The following is a 15,353-nucleotide window of genomic DNA, read 5'->3' as shown; positions in this document are numbered from 1 at the left end:
GAAGCAATGCAGGGCAAGATAGCCCTTAAAGAGAGAGAGAACACAGAAACAGAATGTATGTGTGTCCACCAATCTAGTCGCCACCCAGCGACGGTGAAAACACAACAGCGGAAATGAAGTGGGAATGCAATCACAAGAGTGGCGATTGCCAGTGTATGTGTGTCCACCAATCTAGTCGCCATCCAGCGACGGTGAACACACAACAGCGGAAACGAAGTGGGAAAGAAATCGCAAGAGTGGCGATTGCCAATAGTGACACAAGACTGAATCAGACAGAGCACAAGTGTAGCAAGAAAGACATAGCAAATAACAATGATCAGAACATCAAGGAAAATAACAAACGCTAGCTAAACGCGAACACCGCACTCATTCGCAACAGCGAACGCGTTAAAGACACGATCACCACGCATTAGGCGCCTAGTGATAAGCGTGCCACCCTAACTAACCAATGTAACACAAACACGAAAATAGAGAACGCAAACGCTTGCTAAACGGTTACCACACCGAGCCTACAGCAAGCGTTCGTACCAGACAAGACAGAGAGAGGGAGTAGCCAGCAGCAACCGCAGCTCTGGCCTACACTCCCAGACAGAGTACAGAAGAAACCACCGCCACTACCGCTAAGGCGGATGCGATCCAGACAGGCAGACAGATGGGGCTACCAGTAGCAACCGCTGCTCTGGTTAGCACCCCTAAGGCAGAATACAGAAGGAACCACCACCACTACCGCTAGGGCGGATGCGATACAGACAGACAGACAGATGGGGCTACCAGTAGCAACCGCTGCTCTGGCTTGCACCCCTACAGACAAAATGATTTCCTGTCGACCGACGCTGGCGACAAGACAATCGCAAGAGACAGACAGATATAAGGCAAGACAGATAATACAACCTGACTATGCTAGAAGGGATGCATAGTGTAGTCCCAAGGAATTACTCTAAGATAATCTTAGCAAACAATAGCAAAAGGCTGATACTCCAGGTGAGTCCGCAGGCACAAACCATCATGACCAGCAAGGACTTCTGGGAGAGAATAGTATTTATACTGCACACCATCAAAGGAAGCAGCTAAGCAATTTGCATGACAAGTATATGCAAATTCCTCAGCAGCAGAGCAACTCTGACACTTGCAAAGTGAAGACAGGTCTCTTTTCCAGAGACCTGCAGCACTCAGACCTAAAGAATGGTCAAACAGCTGTCTGCCTGTGCAGACAGCTAAGCAGATCATTACAGTCTGGCATGCTCCTGGCAGACGTTACACCCGCTGCGGCTGCTGCTGCATTGCCCTGCTCCTGCTGCCTTTGCTACTTCCACCGCCAGGGTGCCACAGGCCACTACCTATATTTAACCCAAACACAATTGCTGCGTAATTTTTTGGAGGTGTCTGTGCTGAAAATTGCCATGTCCCAGTTGTGCGGTTGGACTTTAGACACAATGTGGGCTGCACAACCGCTGTCTGGAACCTAGGCCTGATGTTAATTGACAGCCATTTTTTTTGGGGGGGGGGATTTAAAGTCCTCACATCATAAATTAGTGTTGCCCTTTACAAAATAATGATGCTACATGCCTCATTTACCCTAAAAAAATTTTTTAAAACAATTTAAAGGCCACTTCCATTTTTTCTATCCAGATATCCGAATCCGGACGGATATCCCGGATACTAGGGTCGGATATCTGATTCGGATCCGGATTGGAAAATTTTGAACTCGGATATCTGACCCGGATCGGATATCTGGGTATCCGGATCTGGATCCAATCCGGATTTTGAAAAGGGGTATCCGAGCACCACTGGCTACAATGTGCCCGCTGACTGTGATGTAGATGATGATGCACTATGGGGGCGAACCGAACCTTTGGAAAAGGTTGTGGTTCTCCGCGATCGCGAACCCCGGAAGTTCACCGGGAACCGTTCGCCGGCGAACCATTCGGGCCATCTCTAGTCAGAGGCAGCCTTAACACTATCCAATCTGGGGTAAGGCATGTGAGAAATCTTGTATATGTAAATATGAGGAGGTGATTCTAGAGGGGGACAGAAGAAGGTTGTGTGCAGATCTAAGATTGTAGATGGAGTAGTATCTGGAAACTAATGAGGAGATGTACAGTGGAGAGAGATTGTGAAGAGCTTTGTAGGTTCGGGTTAACAGTTTGAAATGGATCCTCTGGTTAATTGGAAGCCAATGACGAGTAAGAAGGTCGGATGCAAGATATGTTTTCTGAGCGGGAATTATTAAAATGTATTGTTATATCAGGCAGAAAAATAGATTCCTCCCTAGTGTAAAGATTTACAGTTTAAGAATCCCATATTCATTCTTATGACCTTTATACTACATAGTTGTTGGTAAGAGAGCACACACTTTAAGGGGCCCATACACTCAAAATCGATCAATCGATTGGTCGATTGCAAATCGATTGACCAATCGACCGATTTACGGCGATTTCAATTGATCTGGCAGGCTGGAAAATCTAGGTCGATCTGTTGAGATTGCTTATCATTTTGCATTGGCCCTAATGGAAATCTGATGGAAAAAACATGCCATCAGATTGATGATTTTCAAACTGAAATCTATTGGAAATCTGTTCCTAGTAAAAAATGTTCCTAAACACATCAGATAGATCAGAAATCTATCTGATGATCTATCTGCTGCTAATCTAACGAGTGTATGGCCACCTTTATACAGTCAGATTGGGGCATGGCAAATATGAAGGCATAATAAACATGAGGGTAAAACCACACACATTACAATGCTCTTAATTATTTGTGCACACTGTTACTACTGTATCTCACCTCTAGCATGTGATTCTGGATCTGTTGTAAAGATAAGGTCGATCCACGTATTTTATCTTCAGCTTCATCAAGAGCTGTTCTTGCTGTACTTATGTTTTCTGTTACACCACTCACCTTATCTTCAACATCTTTGGCTTTGTTCCTAATTAACAAATATGAACAAAAGACAGTAAAGCTTGGTTCACTCTAGGGCCGAAAAACCCACTTTTGTGTTTTACAGATCGGCAAAGGGATAAGGCGATGGGAGGTGTCTGTTTTTTTTTTTTAAATTAGGATCCACTCACATGTCCTTTTGCAATGGATCAGTTGGATGTGTTGCAGTTGGCGGAACGCAAAGTTCCGGCATGCATGATTTTTCCCATTGACATCAGATTCCCATAGAAGCGTATTATGGAAATGCATCTTCTCTGGACTCCAAACAGACCACCAGAGTAGATACAGCACTGTGCGCTCCAGCTTCTTATTGGAGATTTAGCTTAAATGTGGACCGAGCCTTAGTATGGATTTACATAGAAGGGACGTTGGCCTCTTTTCTTACAGTATTAAAATTTAAGAAGCTTAACTAACTATACACATCATTAACTTTATTTAATATAACTATCACATCAAGTTACCTTTCTGTCCACAACACATAATGTACAGTTCAGCAACAGATTAATAAAAAGTCTGGCAGAATACTGTACATGTCACGGAAAGAATATTGGTGGCATTGCAATAATGACTTTACTTATGGAATCCTATAGTGTTGAGCCAAAATTTTCCAAATTTCATGTTTCCTTAATTAGGGACGCAGGCGCAGTGGTTTTCAGACTTTAAAGTCAGAAATTCCAGAAGTGAACTAGAGGCGGGGCCGGAGCATCGGTGAGTGGCTGCGCGGGCACAGGATGTCTGCGGGGGACCATTAGAAGCCCCGGGTAACTTCAACTCATTTTCCCCCGTCCCCCCCTACAGTATCCCTTTAAGGTAATGACTACACTCAGGAAAGACACTCATTGATTGTAATTACTGATTGCAATTAATGATAATGCAAAGGCCCCTGCACATGCTGTCGCTATAAATGTATCAGGAGAGGCTCTATCTGCAGCCACTTCTAAGACAGGTGCTCTTTGCCATGGTGCACTTAGCTGTCATGTTGAGAAACTTGGTTTTGGGCCTTGCAATATCTGATAATGCAAAGGGTCCCTGCACTTGCTGTCACTTTAAATGCATCAGGAGGCTCTACCTGCAGCCACTTCTAAGACAGGTGCTCTTTGCCATGGTGCACTTAGCTGACATGTTGAGAAACTTGGTTTTGGGCCTTGCAATATCTGATAATGCAAAGGGTCCCTGCATGTGCTGTTGCTTTGAATGTATCAGAAGGCTTTACCTGCAGCCACTTCTAAGACAGGTGCTCTTTGACAAGATGGGCATGCATGCTGAGACACTTTTTTTGTTCCTTGCAATATCTGATAATGCAAAGGTACCTGCAAATGCTGTCGCTTTAAATGTATCAGGAGCCTCTGAACTGGAACACAATTTTGAGAAAGGTTGAATTTGAGTGTTAAACATAAAATTCTGATTTGTTTGTGTTGCGTAAACGACCGTAATTACGAAAAAGATCATAATTACGAATTTCTACATAAACACGAAATTTCACGTAATTTCTTGAAATTCGCAAAATTTCGATTACGGCCATAATCGTAATTTCGCGAATTACGTAAAATTTTGCGTAATCAAAATTGGGACATTACGCTCATCACTAGAATCCTAGAGGGAACGCTGAAAAAGAGTTTTTTGGTTGCCTGTAGGTAGAGGAGATGCACAAAATTCCAAGATGATGTGAGATTATGCACATTTTATATGAAAATGTGTGCAGCATAGAAAATTGCCCAGTCAAATTCCACTTTGCAACATTTGATTGGTCTATTTCAAGCTGTAGACATTTGTATACAAAATGTCCATAATCATGCATCAACTCATTAACAATTCCTTGCTACCTGGAGCTAAAAAATGCCCTTCATATTGCTATTATTTTTAAAACATTAATTCTTTTTAAAATATAAAAGGTACAGGCAGGGCAGTTTCTAGGCTAAATTTCACCCAGGGCGAGGGTGTAAAAGTCCCCCCCCCCCTCTACTCCCAATGGAGCCAGGCATAGGTGCCCGCAGTATAGGTTAGCTACGGAGGTGCCTCCAGTATAGGGTAGCCCGTATAGTTGCCACCAGTATGGGTTAGATATGTAGGTGCCCCCAGTATAGGTTAGATAGGTAGGTGACTGCAGTATAGGTTAGATAGGTAGGTGCCTGCAGTGTAGGTTAGATAGATAGGTAGAAGACTTTGCAGCGTATTTTGTGAGCAAAATTGAAACACTACAGAACAGCTTTCAAAAGCAACCCTCTTCACCGGTCCAATCACCTCTTCCTCTTTCCTCTCTGCCCAGCAGCTCCCCTACTATCAACTATCCCTCTCCACATAACCACTCACTCACTCACTCAAACCTCCTCCCTGCTAACAATCTTCTCCGCCTTAACTGAACAGCGTCTTTCTTCACTAATCTCTAAAGCTCATCTTACTACATTCGCCTCGGACCCTATTCCCTCTCATCTTATCCCCCAGCTCTCCTCCCCCCTCATTCCTGCTTTAACAACACTGTTTAACCTTTCCATCTCAACTGGCATTTTCCCTTCTTCATTTAAACAAGCTATCATAACACTCATAATAAAAAAAAAACTCCTTAGACCCTACTGTCCTTTCTAATTACCGCCCAGTCTCTCTCCTTCCCTTTGCCTCCAAACTGCTGGAACGCCACATTTACTCAGAGTTGTCTAACTTTCTCTCTGCTAATTCCCTGTTGGACCCCTTCCAGTCTGGCTTCCGCCATCAACACTCTACAGAAACCGTTCTCACTAAGGTCGCCAATGATCTCCTAGTTGCTAAAGCCAAAGGCAGATTTTTGGTACTAATTGTAACAATTGGTGTCAGCACGCAGAGAGAATCTGATTATTGGTGATCTGCAGTATCACCAAGAATGCAGATATATACCCGATTATTGATGATCTGCAGAATCACCGATAATCAGATATATTGCTAACCTCTGGACACCTACGGTATGTGAGTGTTTGGTGTCACAGTAATACTTTGAGCAGTGCACCTGCTGAGCAGGTGAAAGTAAGCAGTATGGGAATACTGCTCCGGAGAACACAGATTCTTCCAGCAGCCTGAGGCTCCCCAAGGGGTGGAGTCAAGCTGAAGGTCGGAAGGATCAGGAGGTGAGTGACACCTGTAGGTGGGTGTGACTATCTGATCTGGAGACTATCTCTTAATGGGAGAGATAGCTCTCGAGGTCGGGCAAGCCAGGTCGGCAACACACGGTTAGATAAAGTACATACTGTAGATAGAAGGCTGATTCGGTATCCAAGGCTAGCAGGGTTTGGCAACAGAGTATCAGATATGCGAGGTACCGAATCAGATGACAGAAGAGTAGTCAGAAAAGCAATAAGTCACAACAGATATCAAATAATGCCTAGTCTGGGTGTGAGGTCCTTGGTCTCTACACCCCGGAACTAGTCTGAAGTATAACAGAATGATTTGCACAAGTTCCCTAGTCTTAGGTGCGAGGTCCGTGGTCTCAGCACCCTGGAACTAGTCTGGAGTATAAGACAGATGACAATACAGTTCCCTAATCTAGGTGCGAGGTCCGTGGTCTCGGCACCCTGGAACTAGTCTGGAGTATAACACAGATGATAATACAGTTCCCTAATCTGGGTGTGAGGTCCGTGGTCTCTACACCCTGGAACTAGTCTAAGCATAAACAGAATAATAATAATAATACAAATTTTCTGGCTCAGTGTGAATTCCCAGGGTCTCCTGGTTCAAACACACTGTGGGATCTGACAAAGGTCTGAGTGCTTCCACATAGTGATCGCAACGGCAGACAACTTGAGACTGGCCAGCAGCAAGTATATATGGAGCAGTGCTCCCAGCACCACCCCTGAATGATCAACCAATAGAATCTTGCCCTGGCGTCAGCTGATCAGCGCGATCAGCTGACCTTCTCCTGTTTAGCATAAGAGTTCTGCCTCTGTTCCTCAGCCTGTGTGCACTAACAGACCCAGCCACACCAGACCCACTCTGCTCCACACAAACCGCCGCGCTGGACGCGGAATCAGCCGCCTTATGGCTGACACAAGCGGCGGCCTTTCCGCGTTCTGCCCTGCCACCAGACGCATGCGTCCGCGTGCAAACCGCCGCATTGGACGCGGAAACAGCCGCCGACTCAACACCAGATGCGGCGGCTTTTCCGCGTACTCTCACACGAATACTCCTAGATCTGTCCTCTGCCTTCGACACTGTTGATCATACCCTACTTCTCCAGACCCTCTCAACACTGGGAATCAAGGGCCTAGCACACTCCTGGATCAACTCTTACCTGTCTGGACATTCTTTCATGGTCTCCTATGCCAATACCAACTCCTCTCCACGCCCACGGTCTGTGGTAGTACCACAAGGGTCCGTCCTTGGACCCCTCTGTAACGATTGGTGTCAGCACACAGAGAGAATCTGATTATTGGTGATCTGCAGTATCACCAACAATACAGATATATACCTGATTATTGATGATCTGCAGAATCACCAATAATGCAAGTATGACTAACCTCTGGACACCTGATAAAGTGTAAGTGTTTTGGTGTAACCGTGGGCTGTCTCCCGTGGGGCGGGAGATGCCAATAACAAAGAGCATGGACCACCTGAGGAGCCGGTGGCCCTTGGAAGAGTAGGGACTATCTCCTAGGAAAGGGGACAGAGATAACTTGCTTTCCAGTGATTCCCTGTAATACTGGAAATCAGACTATCCTGCAGCCAAAGGACTCCAAAGGGATAGAGCCCCTGGCTGGACTGCAGAGCGGCCTCTCTGAGGAACAGGAGGTCTCCGCAGCTACCTGACACTTGGCAGGGTCGTGTCACAGGTAGTACAGACAGACTGAACACTCAAGGGGTGAGTGACAGCCAGAAGAGTCGATCAGGCTGGGTCGGCAACACACAAGCAGATAAGGTACAAAGACAGAAGGCTGATTCGGTAACCAGGTAAAGGCAGGGTTTGGCAACAGGTAGGCAGATATGCATAGGTACCAAATCAGAAGACGAGAGAGGTCGAGAGAGCAAAGGGTCATAACATATAAGCAGAGGCCTAGTCTAGAGTGTGAGGTCCGTGGTCTCAACACCCAGGAACTGGTCTAAAGAATAACACAGCAATGACACAGTATCCCTAAGCTTGAGTGTGAGGTCCGTGGTCACAACACCCTGGAACTGGTCTAAAGTATAACACAATAATGACACAATTTAGACAAATGGGTCCTAAAGATTCCAATTAAAAATAATCCTCCACAAGTTTGAGACTTTTCAATATGACCAATGTAAGACTAAGGAAGCAGGAGGAGATAAATTATATATAAAAATACAAATTTTATTAATGACCAAAATACAAACACATATAATGTAAATCTATTTAAAATTGACCAGAACACACGGGTAGACCACCATGTTGAAGCCATATGAAAAAAATGTGAGGGATCCCCTCAAAAAAATATGTTGATAGTGCGCAATCTATCAAATATCTTAATATACAAAAAAGGAGGGGGGAGGCATCTCCTAACAGATAACATAGAGACAAAAAGGACCTTGGAAAGAGATATACTTCATTGGTTTTAAAGGACAAGTATTCAGGACCTAAATTGAAGAGGACATCCTAGTAAGGAAGCACAGATGTATCAGATTCCGGCTGTATTGCTGCAATGTTTCCAGTGGTTTATAGAATCAAAAGTTAATTGAATAATGGCTGGTAGAGATTTCAATCCATCGAGATAAGTGGTCTTACTGTATGTGCTGTCATATAGTAAAAAATGGTGTGCAAGTCCACAGGTCAGGCAGGCTGTCTCATTTAAGGGCTATGACAATAACCAAGTGCACAAGGTAAATTGGTTGGCACACACTGTATGTGGCAAGCACTTCGGGCTAGTAAGCAGTATTTTCACAGTAGACCTGACACGTCCAGAGACCCCAAAAGTGACAGGCAATTCACCAGAGTTGGTGCCTCAGTCAGTAGCACATTCCGAGGCAAACTCACAGGTACATGTTTAAACCACAGACAAATGCAGGTATAGATGATGTGATATTGAAAGTTGATACAGTTCACTCATAGAACAGTCCGCCGGGGTCACCCCTTCAGCAGCATCAACTAGACAAAGGCAAAGTCATAGTTCCAGCAAGCAACAGCATGTAGGTGCATCCTAAGAGGGTGTCTCAGCGGTCATAAAGTACACAGTAGTTGTTCCTTAGGAGGCCGCTTTCTTGTCACCAGCAGTAATGCATATCATTGAGGTATACTCATCAGAATAGCTGATCACTGTGAAGTCCATCCACAGGGGCCCATGTGCTGCCACCACAAGTGTGTCTGGTCAAAAGAAGAGCTCTGAAAGGCCAACCGGTTTCACTGGTAAGGATACCAGCATCATCAGGGCAGGCTCAGAAGTTTTGCTGCCTGTGGGAAAGAGGAGCCGGCCTAAAATGGCGCTGAGCGGCCAGAGGACGCCACCACGCCCCCCCATAGCCACACCCAAACCTCCACCGCATAATGCAGGTATTGGATGAGGGGCGGCGGAAATGGCGTGATGCGTCCAATTCTCCGCATGTACGCATAGCGTTTCCCCCGCGTCCGCATGCGGTGATGCGGATCAGATAGGAGGGAACGTGTGCATGCGCGCATATGTACGCATAGCGTTTCCCCCACGTCCGCAACCGCACAGCGGATCAGAGCGGAGGGAACGTGTGAATGCGTACAAATGCAGGCGAACTGCAGAGGCCCCCCAGCAGGGCCGTTATGGCACTGCAAAGGGGGGGGGCCTTCGCGATCGCTAGGGAGCACGGACCGTGAGGGCCATACTCCCAGATGGATGTAACGGAGAAAGGGTGGCCCGGCTGTCCCGCAAAGTGGGTCCCCGGGTCCCCTAGGCCACCCAGTTGCCATCACCACCGGGGCGCCACCATAGCCGCGGTCAAAAGTGCCCAGGGGCAACAGGAAGGTGGGGTGGGGGGGGGGAGATACGAGAGGGCCATGGCGGGAGGTTAACGGGGGGGAGGCCCACAGGCAGGACATGGGTCAGCAGGCTTAAGCCCAGTATATGGCCCAGGTCAAACCTAGAGCATGGGCCGACCCCAAATACCCCCCCGGGCACACCGATCCCCCACCAATCCCACCCCGCATCCAGGACCAGCGGCCAGTGCGTCGCACCGGGGAGGCCATAACTACCACCTCCCACAGGATCAGCAAAGTCATCAGAAAAAGTTACATATTAAAAAGGTAATACACAAAAATAATACAGAGTTATATTTCCATTAATGATAAATCCCTGTGTAACCATATATAATAGAATAGTCATAATCACTAAATTAAACTACAAAAGTATAATAGGCTGATAATCAATGATCTGTTGTCCTGCCAGTGGGGGACCAGATGAGAGGAGGCAAAGGATAAAGTGGAGCGGCGGGAGGCCATGCCCACCCACCAACCACCAACCCAGTAGTGTCAAAGATCATATCCAAAATGGGTAACAAAAGGAGTATTTGTTAAATCAAAGAAATAAACAAAGAGGGACGGGAAAAGACCCGGTATAAACGCAAACAGGTTTCCAGTTCCAGCACAAAATTAAAAAATAAAAAATAATATGAAAGTTCATCCCTAGAAAACAAAAATTGACAAAGTAGAAAAAATTAAATACTACTGGGATGGTGGTTGGTGGGTGGGCATGGCCTCCCGCCGCTCCACTTTATCCTTGGCCTCCTCTCATCTGGTCCCCCACTGGCAGGACAACAGATCATTGATTATCAGCCTATTATACTTTTGTAGTTTATTTAGTGATTATGACTGTTCTATTATATATGGTTACACAGGGATTTATCATTAATGGAAATATAACTCTGTATTATTTTTGTGTATTACCTCATTAATATGTAACTTTTTCTGATGACTTTGCTGATCCTGTGGGGGGTGGTAGTTATGGCCTCCCCGGTGCGACGCACTGGCCGCTGGTCCTGGATGCGGGGTGGGATTGGTGGGGGATCGGTGTGCCCGGGGGGGTATTTGGGGTCGGCCCATGCTCTAGGTTTGACCTGGGCCATATACTGGGCTTAAGCCTGCTGACCCATGTCCTGCCTGTGGGCCTCCCCCCCCCCATTCCCCTCCCGCCGTGGCCCTCTCGTATCTCCCCCCCTCCCTACCCCACCTTCCTGTTACCCCTGGGCACTTTTGGCCGCAGCTATGGTGGTGCCCCCGTGGTGATGGCAACTGGGCGGCCTAGGGGACCCGGGGCCCCACTTTGCGGGACAGCCTGGCCACCCTTTCTCCGCTACATCCATCTGGTAGTATGGCCCTCACGGTCTGTGCTCCCTAGCGATCGCGGAGGCCTCCCCTATTGCAGTGCCATAACGGCCCTGCTGGGGGGCCTCTGCAGTTCGCCTGCATTTGTACGCATGCACGCGTTCCCTCCGCTCTGATCCGCTGTGCGGTTGCGGAGGAAACGCTATGCATACATATGCGCGCATGCACGCGTTCCCTCCTATCTGATCCGCATCACCGCATGCGGACGAGGGGGAAACGCTATGCGTACATGCGGAGAATTGGACGCATCGCGCCCTTGCCTTTGTCTAGTTGATGCTGCTGAAGGGGTGACCCTGGCGGACTGTTCTATGAGTGAACTGTATCAACTTTTGAATTGCCTGTCACTTTTGGGGTCTCTGGACATGTCAGATAGTGTTGGGCGAACACCTGGATGTTCGGGTTCGCGAACGTTCGCCGAACATGGCCGCGATGTTCGGGTGTTCGCGCCGAACTCCGAACATAATGGAAGTCAATGGGGACCCAAACTTTCGTGCTTTGTAAAGCTTCCTTACATGCTACATACCCCAAATTTGCAGGGTATGTGCACCTTGGGAGTGGGTGCAAGAGGAAAAAAAATATTTGAAAAAGAGCTTATAGTTTTTGAGAAAATTGATTGTAAAGTTTCAAAGGAAAAACTGTCTTTTAAATGCGGAAAATGTCATGTTTCTTTGCACAGGTAACATGCTTTTTGTCGCCATGCAGTCATAAATGTAATACAGAGAAGAGGTTCCAGGAAAAGGGACCGGTAACGCTAACCCAGCACCAGCAGCAGCACACGTGATGGAACAGGAGGAGGGCGGCGCAGGAGGCGTAGGCCACGCTTTGAGACACAACCCAGGCCTTGCATGAGGACAAGAAGCGCGCGGATAGCATGCATTTTGCCGCCATGCAGTCATAAATGTAATAAAGATAAGAGGTTCCATAAACAGGGACCGGCAACGCTAACCCAGCAGCAGCAGCACACGTGATGGAACAGGAGGAGGCGCAGGAGGAGAAGGCCATGCTTTCAGACACAATAACCCAGGCCTTGCATGAGGACAAGAAGCATGCGGATAGCATGCATTTTGCCGCCATGCAGTCATAAATGTAATAAAGATAAGAGGTTCCATAAACAGGGACCGGCAACGCTAACCCAGCAGCAGCAGCAGCACACGTGATGGAACAGGAGGAGGTGCAGGAGGAGAAGGCCACGCTTTGAGACACAACAACCCAGGCCTTGCATGAGGACAAGAAGCGTGCGGATATAGCAATGCTTTTTGCCGCCATGCAGTCATAAATGTAATACAGATGAGAGGTTCCGTAACAAGGGACCGGCAACGCTAACCCATCACAGATGTTTATTGTTCATGTTACTTGGTTGGGGTCCTGGAGTGTTGCGTAGTCGTTTCCAATCCAGGATTGATTCATTTTAATTTGAGTCAGACGGTCTGCATTTTCTGTGGAGAGGCGGATACGCCGATCTGTGACGATGCCTCCGGCAGCACTGAAACAGCGTTCCTACATAACGCTGGCTGCCGGGCAAGCCAGCACCTCTATTGCGTACATTGCCAGTTCGTGCCAGGTGTCTAGCTTCGATACCCAATAGTTGAAGGGTGCAGATGGATTGTTCAACACAGCTACGCCATCTGACATGTAGTCCTTGACCATCTTCTCCAGGCGATCGGTGTTGGAGGTGGATGTGCACGCTTGCTGTTCTGTGGGCTGCTGCATCTGTGGGCTGCTGCATGGGTGTCAGAAAATTTTCCCACTCCAAGGACACTGCCGATACCATTCCCTTTTGTGCACTAGCTGCGGCTTGTGTGGTTTGCTGCCCTCCTGGTCGTCCTGGGTTTGCGGAAGTCAGTCTGTTGGCGTACAACTGGCTAGAGGAGGGGGAGGATGTCAATCTCCTCTCTAAAGCCTCCACAAGGGCCTGCTGGTATTCTTCCATTTTGACCTGTCTGGCTCTTTCTTCAAGCAGTTTTGGAACATTGTGTTTGTACCGTGGATCCAGAAGGGTATAAACCCAGTAATTGGTGTTGTCCTGAATGCGCACAATGCGTGGGTCGCGTTCAATGCAGTCTAGCATGAATTGAGCCATGTGTGCCAGAGTCCTGCCAGAACCATCATCATCCTCTTGTGGGCGTTGTGATTGTTGTGATGCATCATAGTCGTCACCTTCTTCCTGGTCTGCTTCTGCTGACCATTCGCGCTGAATTGTGGAAGTCCAACGTGCACCGCTCTGACCCTCGTCAGTGGTGGCATGAAATTCCTGCTCCAACTCCAGCTTTTCCTCCTCCTCTTCTTCGTCATAGCTGCTGGGGCCAGCGTTTCCTGAGGCAGATGGCCTGATGTTGGTACCATCACGCTGATCGTTTTCTCCTTCTGATTCCCCCTGTTGCATCATGACAGCTGTTTCCTTGATTTTCAACATTGACCTCTTCAGTAAACACAGCAGTGGTATGATAATGCTGACTGAAGAGTTGTCACTGCTCACAAGCAACGTGGATTGCTCAAAATTTTGGAGGACTTGGCAGAGGTCCAACATGTTGGCCCTATCGGATCCACAGAAGCGTGGCAGCTGTCCGGATGCGCCTCGGTACTGCGCCGTCATGTACTGGACCACTGCACTCTTCTGCTCGCAAAAGCGGGCTAGCATGTGCAGCGTAGAATTCCAGCGTGTAGGGACATCACACAGCAAGCGATGGTGGGGGAGGTTGAAGCGCTCCTGCATCTTGGCGAGTGCCCTCGAAGCAGTACTGGAATTTCTACAATGCTTGGCCACTCGTCGCACTTTAACAGAAGATCGGCCACGCCTGGGTATGTCCTCAGGAACCGCTGAACTACTAGGTTCATCATGTGCGCCAGGCAAGGGATGTGTGTCAGCTTAGCCAACCTTAAAGTGCGAATGAGATTACTCCCAATATCACACACAACCATGCCCGGTTTCAGGTCCAGCGGTGCCAGCCACAAATTCGTCTGTTCCTTTATTCCCCTCCAAATTTCCTCCCCTGTGTGCTGCTTATCCCCAAGGCAGATCAGCTTCAGCAACGCTTGCTGACGCATGCCAACAGCTGTGCTGCACTGCTTCCACGATCCTACTGCTGCTGGGTTAGCGTTTCCGGATGAGGTACAGCTTTGAGATGCGTTGGAGGAGAAGGAGTCAGAGAGGTAGGTGCTGCTGTTGTTATCCAGTGGGAGGGACGGCGGTGCAGCTGTTTGCGGCGTGGGCAACACCCGCGCCGTAGCAGGTGAGGAATCGCTGCCAGGCTCCACAAGGTTCACCCAGTGCGCGGTAAGGGAGATGTATCGACCCTGGACGAACTCACTCGTCCAGGTGTCAGTGGTGAGGTGAACCTTGCAGGCAACAGCATTCTTCAAAGCTTCGGGTTATTTTGCTGACCACGTGCTCATGCAACTCAGGCACTGCAGAGCGCACAAAGTGGTAGCGGCTGGGAACCACGTAACGTGAGATGGCCACTGACATCATGCCCTTGAAGCTGTTTGTCTCCACCACTCGATATGGCAGCATTTCGCAGGCCAGAAGCTTGGCTATGCTGGCTGTTACTGCCACGGCCCGGGGGTCATTTGCTGGCAATTTCCTCTTGTGCTCAAACATCTCCGAGACAGACAACTGAACCGTAGGGCTGCACACTGAAGGGCTGTTGGTTGTTGTGTTTGATGAACACTGGGAGACCTCAAGAGCACTACTCCGGAAAGTGACAGTGTCAGCGTCGTCTGATGTTTGTGAATGTTGTGAACCACGCAATGGCTGGGCTACTGCTGCTGCTGAGGCGGGTCTGGTGGTGAGTCTGGTGACCCCAAGGGAGGCAGTGTTGCTGGTACCCTGTCCTGCCGCATTTGCCCACAGAGTGGGATGTTTGGATAGCATGTGGCGGCTCATGCTGGTGGTGGAGAGGTTGTTAATACTTTTCCCCCTGCTCAGGCGGGTCTTGCACACCTTGCAAATCGCCATGGTACCATCCTCAGTGCAGTCTTCAAAGAAAGCCCAGACTTTGGAGCACCTGCCTTGCTGGCGATTTCTGTTTGCGCCTCTTTTGCGTCTCAAAGGAACTTCCACGCTTGTGGTGCCTGAAATTTCGCGCCGCCTACCTTGTGGCACAAGGCGAACTCGTGCAGCAGTGGGTTCTTCAACAGACTCATCTGTGCTGCTACG

The 15,353-nt window shown here is 48.2% G+C and overlaps 1 protein-coding gene across 1 annotated transcript in view; it reads right to left on the bottom strand.

Moving 5' to 3' along the window:
• Positions 1 to 15,353, bottom strand: part of LAMB3 (laminin subunit beta 3) — a 2,309,994-nt gene that overhangs the window by 255,077 nt on the left and 2,039,564 nt on the right. Inside the window, exon 20 of the mRNA XM_068269757.1 lies at positions 2,785 to 2,926. Coding sequence (XP_068125858.1) covers positions 2,785 to 2,926 — 142 coding nt within the window. The remainder of the gene's footprint in view (positions 1 to 2,784; positions 2,927 to 15,353) is intronic.

The sequence above is a fragment of the Hyperolius riggenbachi genome, chromosome 2 (assembly GCF_040937935.1).
Source record: "Hyperolius riggenbachi isolate aHypRig1 chromosome 2, aHypRig1.pri, whole genome shotgun sequence".
NCBI lineage: Eukaryota > Metazoa > Chordata > Amphibia > Anura > Hyperoliidae > Hyperolius > Hyperolius riggenbachi.
Note: the sequence above shows the minus strand (reverse complement) of the source record. Positions and strands in the feature narration are given on the sequence as shown.